Here is a 6,642-nt window from a genome sequence, read left to right as displayed (position 1 = left end):
GTTTTGTTTATTCATTTTATTTTAAATATTATACATTTCAATTCACCAGCACCATGCAGTTCCACCATTAACCTCTAGTGGTCAGGAATGCATTGGGAATCGATTCAGTTTCTTTTAAAACAGGAACCCTCATCCAGCAGAAGACAATGTAAATACTTATGAGTTGTTGTAAGCATTTTTTACCCCAGAAAACCACAAACATTTTACTTATTCAGAATGGTGTTGACTGCTTGTTAAAATTATTTCAGAAATATTTTGTCTCGATGGTGTAGAGTAATCTGCTGAACCATGCTAAGTTGCTAACCCTATCAAACCGAGAGCCCTTAGCTTTCTGACATGTTTTTGCAGGTTGTGGGTTTTGTAGAGAGGCTAGTTAGTTAACACGAAAAAAAAACCACAAAGACAAATTTTAGGTAAACACTTTATTTTGGTAGCAAAAACAGCACCTCAGAAAACAGGATACACAATGGGCAACGTCTCTCTTAATTACCAGAGTACAATGAAATGACAGTCTCTACTAAATAGGCAAACCACATGGATCTACCACTAACATGCTAGTAATTTAGCACAAACGCAAACATATCCCTTCATAGTTAATGTGGAAATCAGTTTCTTAGCATGTTGAGCAATTTAGCTAAATGGCTAGCTCATGTTAGTGGCACATCGAGGATTGTCCAGCCTACACATGTGGCCATGTTGTGCAAGGTAAGATCTGAAGACAGTATTGTTGTGCAGTGGCCTGAGGGTGTGAGTTTTTAGTGATGTGGATTAAGGCACGACAAGAGCAGTGAGAGTATTTGGTCCCTCTGGAATTTTTTGGTCAGTGTGAATGGTTTATTGCTTTACAACCTGGTTTATGACTGCATAACTGTCTAGTGCCTTGGACCTGCCGCAGTCATAACTCTTGAGAGGGAAGGTCAGGAATGCATAAGAGGCGTGAGGTTTAGAGGACAGAATTGGGGAAGGGGACTCGCTTAATCTTGGACGACCTCAGAGGACTCAGACACAACTTTGCCATCCTTGGTCTCAATCATCTTGATCACAACGCTCTTCTTGGTCTGAGAGACGGTGTCACCGTAGCCGCTGCCAGAGCTGTAGCCACCACCAGAGCTGTAGCCACCACCAGAGCTGTAGCCGCCAGCAGAGCTGTAGCCGCCACCAGAGCTGTAGCCGCCACCAGAGCTGTAGCCGCCACCGTAGCCGCCACCGTAACCGCTGGAATAACCGGAGTGGCTGCTGTAGCCACTGCTTGCACTTTCCAGGGGATAAGCGCTATAACTCGCTATCGGGACAGAAACATGAAGAAGTTAGATCAGAATCTCCTGCATTTTATATAGTCATGTGAAGAAAGAACCCTGAAAACATCAGCACGAAATGTCCATGATACAAGAGCATCCCATGCTAGGCTATTCAGTGGGGTTCTCTGTAATAAAGAGTCAAACTTACTGCTCTGTTTTGAGATATTGATGGCCTTGATTCCAGTTGCTAGTCTGTTGGAAAGAGTGAACAAGAAGTAATGAGACTCCTGTGCAGAATGAGAAATCTGAACTTCATCTCAAAATTAGAGTACTAGGTCTCACAGCAAGCATGCATTTCATTGACTCACCTGTCCTCCTCTCCCTCCAGGAGCTTCCTGTATGTGGCGATCTCAATGTCCAGGGCGAGTTTGACGTTCATCAGGTCCTGATATTCTCTAATCTGGCGGGCCATGTCCTGCTTGGCTCTCTGCAGGGCATCTTCCAGGTCCTTAATGCGGCCCTTGGCATCTCTCACGGCCAACTCTCCACGTTCCTCTGCCTCTGCGATCTGGTTCTCCAGATTGGCGCGCTATTGAAACGAGAAATATTTTTGCTTCGTTTTAGTCCTAATGTCTGTTACCTTACAAAACACACTTGTACATTCTACTTTGTTGCATACCTGTCCTTTCACAGCATCGATCTCGGACTGCAGTCTCTGAATCATGCGGGTAAGATCAGCGATCTCTGTCTTTGTTGATCTAAGGTCATCACCGTATTTGTTTGCAGATGTCTGCATCTCCTCGTACTGGGAAACAGAACATATGATGTGTACGATTTAATATCTCACTCAACTCAATGAACAACTAGATAATAAAGACTTGCAGTTTGGATGATACTCATTACACACCTTGGACTTGTACCACATCTCAGCCTCAGCGCGGCTTCGGTTAGCGATGTCTTCGTACTGAGCGCGGACCTCAGCGACGATGGCGTCCATATCGAGATTCCTGCTGTTGTCCATCTCCACAACGACTGAGGTGTCCTTGATCTGAGACTGCAGCTCACGGATCTCCTACAAGTTCACAACGAGAGATCACGACGCATTATCAAAATGCGTTTTGTCATAAGTGAATAAACTGTATGTTTGGTAGGAATCTCTAGCTGTAATTTACCTCCTCAAAGATCTGCCTGAGGAAGTTGATCTCGTCAGTGAGGCTTTCCAGTTTGGCCTCCAGCTCAACCTTATTCATATAGGCCTCATCGACATCCTACGATAAGCAAACATATTTCAATCATCATTTAAGATTAAAGTAAGCGTTTATGAGTAGTCATGAGTAGTAAAAGACAATCTACGAACCTTCTTGATGAGCACAAACTCGTTCTCACACTCTGTGCGCTTGTTGATCTCATCCTCATACCTGAAGAGAAGTAAAGAAAATGACATTGGTTAAACTCATTGTTTATAAATGGTTTTTGTACACTAGGGGGCAGCAATGCTCCATCTTTTTTTAGTGAGAAATGCTTATCAGGTTTTTCTGGATTCAGTTCTGTGTCTCCCATGGGTCTTAGCCTTAATTGGGCCATTGGAAATGGTTTAGAGATCCATGAAATATGCTGCGTAGATGTTTGTTCAATAGCTGTAATCTATCTGACTCATGCTGACGCTCATTTAATTGAGGCACAGAATTTTTTTTTCCCATGGGATATGTATATCACTGAAATGCTTATAATATAATTCAAATTTCAAAAAGGTTGGACAATGGGTATATCAGGGAGTGACTAGAGCAACCATGCAGTTTCTGTATCAGTTACATAAGCCATGTTGGATAATGAATTGAGTTTACTCCAATAAGACCTTTAAAACATGTTTTCCCTCAGTTTGAATTTATAGAGCCTCATTTATTCTGGGAACACTTAAGTGCACCACAAAAGCCTCCTTTGACAATATTTGGGCACTGCCCATCCCCCAGACCAAATTAAAATGAGGATTTTGTGAAAGCCATTGTACTTGTTTTTGAAGTCCTCAACAAGGCCTTGCATGTTGTGCAGGTCAGCCTCCAGCTTCATTTTGTCATTGCCAAGGCTGTCGAGCTGTCTGCGCAGGTTGGTGATATAGGCCTCGAACATGGCGTCGATGTTGGAGCGTGTGGCTGTCTGGTTCTGAAGGAGGCTCCATTTTGTCTCCAGCATCTTGTTTTGCTGCTCCAGGAAACGTACCTACATTGGCAAGATTAGAATAGAGGTTTTGTCTCAATCGAGGCACAAATGAAAACCATACTTGGCAGTAAGTGCAGCTTCAGAGAGCAACGCCCCCAGACCGAAGCTGCAAAGTCATTTTGGAATCATGGTTCTGCGCCAGCTCACAGAAGTGAGACCATATGCCAACATATTGCTTGTGGTTCACAATCTTCACAAAGGAAAGCACTGTTTTCCTTAAATAACGAGAAATGCACATGTTTTCAGTTTGTAATGCTTTATGCCCTTGGAAATTGTAACGCATATTACAGTAGGACATCAGGAAGGGTGACTAGAGCTGTGTTTATCCTGTGGAATTTACTTTTTGGAGATGGGACTATCTATGCAGTTAATATTCAAGGGACGGCAGGAAGAGACCAGATCTGCTGGAGTCTCTTAAAAGAGTGTGTAAATGGTGGGCGGAGAGCAAATAATTCAGTGATAAGACTTTTAACAGCTCAAGGTGAACATTGCACACACAATTAGATTACAGTAAAGGTGTCACTGAGCCAGCTGACTTTACTAATCAGCTTTCTCATTCAAAACAGTGTGTTTTAATCAAATAATGTAATGCAAAGTAGACTATTATAGTTAAGAGGAAGGGCACAACGACTCAAAGGCTTAAAAGTGTGGCAGAATATTTCCTCCTCTTGTTGAACGCTGTTACATAACCTATCCAGAACATGACCCCAGTTCTTCAAATTAAATATTAACTAAGTAGGAATGTGACTGTCTTTTCTTCTAATATGGATAATTTTTGTTTGGAAATGTAATAGTTTGTAAAAATTTAACAATGTTGATATGCAGATAAAAGATTTCAATGTCCTTATTTGGGTGTGGCCTCTCCACAAGGGCTTCAGAAGAGCCTCGGGGCATCCCATTCAAATGAAAAACCCTCACAGTCTGACCATGTACACACCCTTTTCTCCACTTTCCATAAGTCTAGCTTCTTTCTCTTTGATGAGAACGTATCCAATCCCACATATATTCTCTGTACCACACTAGATTAACTTCTAGAGATGTTTTAAGCAAGAAAATGCAGTCTTGGGGCATTTTTCTGGGTTATTACGACCTTTAGTTTGACTCATACCTGGAAACTCTTTGACTAATAAAACTGCAAAGAAAGAAGCTTTAAACCCACCTTATCAATGAAGGAAGCGAAACGGTTGTTGAGGGTCTTGATTTGATCTTTCTCCTGGGTGCGGACAACCTGGATGTTGGGGTCGATCTCCAGGTTCAGAGGTGCCAGGAGGCTCTTGTTGACGGTGACCGCTTGGATGGGTGCTACGACACCGGTACCCATGCCCATGCCCATGCCCATTCCCATGCCAAGGCCGTAGGCTGAAGAGCTGCTGATGAAGCTACCACCTCCCATTCCAGCTCCCATGCCACGGTTGGCACCTCCATAGGAGCTGCGCACACTGTAGCTCTGCCGGCTGGCGCTGGGGCCGGAATAGGACATACTGCTGAAGCTGCGTGGGACAGATCCAGAGGAAGAGGACTTCACAGTGTAGCTTGTTTTCTTGGTGAACGACATCCTGCTGATGTGTATTCTGTCTTGTGCTGGTAGAGAATGACCTGGAGCAGGGGGAGCGAGAGCAGCAGATAGGAGCCTTGTCTGCTGTGCTGGAGAAACTCGAGCAGATAGAGAACAGCAGACTCTGCCTCCTACTATATGTGCTGCTGAGTGGGAGGAGCCAAAAGAAGGTTTTGATTGGCCGGTGCTTAGGTGTAGAAGGTGGGTGTGGTTGAAATTCAGCACTTGTATCCCTAAATTCCTAGCGTAACCAGTACATGGATGTTTTAGCAATTCAGTGAGTAGAAACAAATATTTTTCTGGAAATGTTAATGGTTGAAACAATAAAATGGCTTCTGTAGTTTCCCCTTTTCTTTGGATAATTCTGGTTGATAGCCTATATATTATTTGTTCTGTCAAAGAATGGATCACTTCGATAAAAGCCAAAATACAGAGTGTGAACATAATATGTCAATAATATTAAACACTGGAACTAAAGTACTCTAATGCTGCAACATAATTTACAAGTCAGTGTGTCACACTGAAATAGCATGCAACTATGGATTTGCCTATACAAATAAGACATCTGGAAGGTGTTAAATTTCACTTTAAACCTCTGACAGCTGACATGCTTTATCTCTGAGCACTGGAAGCTACACAAAGTGGAGCATGTGATGTCCAGCTATGCTTTAGCATTATCTCCAGTGATGTAACATTTAAATCCATACAAATATTATATGGTAACTCAAACACTCTGTACAGTTGAGCTAAACATGGTGGAAATTAAGTATGTTATATACTGTAATACTTTGCAAATCATAACTTGACAGACAGGACTATAAGCAAACCTAGTTGAAACTGTCTTACATCATGGAGGCTACCAACAGTTTCTCAGGTTACGGCAGGCAAAACTCATCAGGTTATAAAATCTATCCCTAAGGTCCTGAAGCCCTCTGGAATCCAGAGACCTCCTAAAGTTAACCAGGTTTATGGTCTTTCAGGGTTTATAGTTAAATAACCAGAGGCTTGTGTTTTAAAACATGGCTTAAATGTGATGAAGGCTCTGTATTAAGCTTGAGTTTTGGAAAAGCTATTAGACAAGTTTAGGCCTTTTTTTCAGTTTTGGTTTGTTAAAGTACAAGAGATGTAATGGGTTTAAAATGGCACGTTTTAAAGATTTGCACTGTATCTGTTTTAGCCATTGCATATTCAAGATGCTTCTTGATGACCACACCAATGCATTGGAATTTTTGTTAATTCTCTAAGCATTACAGTATCTGCTCAAACAAAACGGTATCTGCCTTGACCTGTTCCTCCAGCACAGTCCTTTCCATTGACCACTCTGATTTCATCACCTGGTGTTTCTACGGTTGGGTCATCAGGCGTGGCATGTGCTGTTACATTTAAAAGGCCTCATTATTGAAGTCAATAATGTTAATTAAGTCAGATAACAACTTCAAGCACCTAAACAGTTTCCATGACCTGCTGTAGTGCACGTGTCAAATGTTTTCTCTCTGAGTGTCTGCTGTCTTTCATTATTGGACAATACAAGAGCATTTAGAAAAGTTACTGATTTAATCATCAGTATCTTGAGATCCCCTCTGCTTTAATCTTCTTCACTGGTTTTCAGTCATGGATTCATAATCACTTAAG

The 6,642-nt window shown here is 42.1% G+C and overlaps 1 protein-coding gene across 1 annotated transcript; it reads right to left on the bottom strand.

Annotated features, from left to right (window-relative positions):
• Nucleotides 1-407: 407 nt before the first annotated feature.
• Nucleotides 408-5,139, bottom strand: krt8 (keratin 8). The gene is made up of 9 exons (XM_016233174.1): nt 4,615-5,139; nt 3,247-3,455; nt 2,596-2,656; nt 2,411-2,506; nt 2,146-2,310; nt 1,918-2,043; nt 1,607-1,827; nt 1,447-1,490; nt 408-1,282 (listed from the first exon to the last, which is right to left on the bottom strand). The coding sequence occupies exons 1-9, from the start codon at nt 5,008-5,010 to the stop codon at nt 975-977; spliced, it is 1,626 nt and encodes a 541-aa protein (XP_016088660.1). The 5' UTR covers nt 5,011-5,139; the 3' UTR covers nt 408-974.
• Nucleotides 5,140-6,642: the final 1,503 nt, after the last annotated feature.

Source organism: Sinocyclocheilus grahami, unplaced genomic scaffold, assembly GCF_001515645.1.
Source record: "Sinocyclocheilus grahami isolate Dianchi unplaced genomic scaffold, SAMN03320097.WGS_v1.1 scaffold426.1, whole genome shotgun sequence".
NCBI classification, from domain to species: domain Eukaryota; kingdom Metazoa; phylum Chordata; class Actinopteri; order Cypriniformes; family Cyprinidae; genus Sinocyclocheilus; species Sinocyclocheilus grahami.
Note: the sequence above shows the minus strand (reverse complement) of the source record. Positions and strands in the feature narration are given on the sequence as shown.

Bases quoted from the DNA above. Each gene is read 5' to 3' on its own strand.
- krt8 (XM_016233174.1), bottom strand. From the start codon at position 5,010: ATGTCGTTCACCAAGAAAACAAGCTACACTGTGAAGTCCTCTTCCTCT. The intron at 2,657-3,246 runs GTACAATGGCTT...ACTTCTCTTCAG, and splicing joins GTTGAGGACTTCAAAAACAA to GTATGAGGATGAGATCAACA. The intron at 2,044-2,145 runs GTGTGTAATGAG...TCTGTTTCCCAG, and splicing joins AGATGTGGTACAAGTCCAAG to TACGAGGAGATGCAGACATC.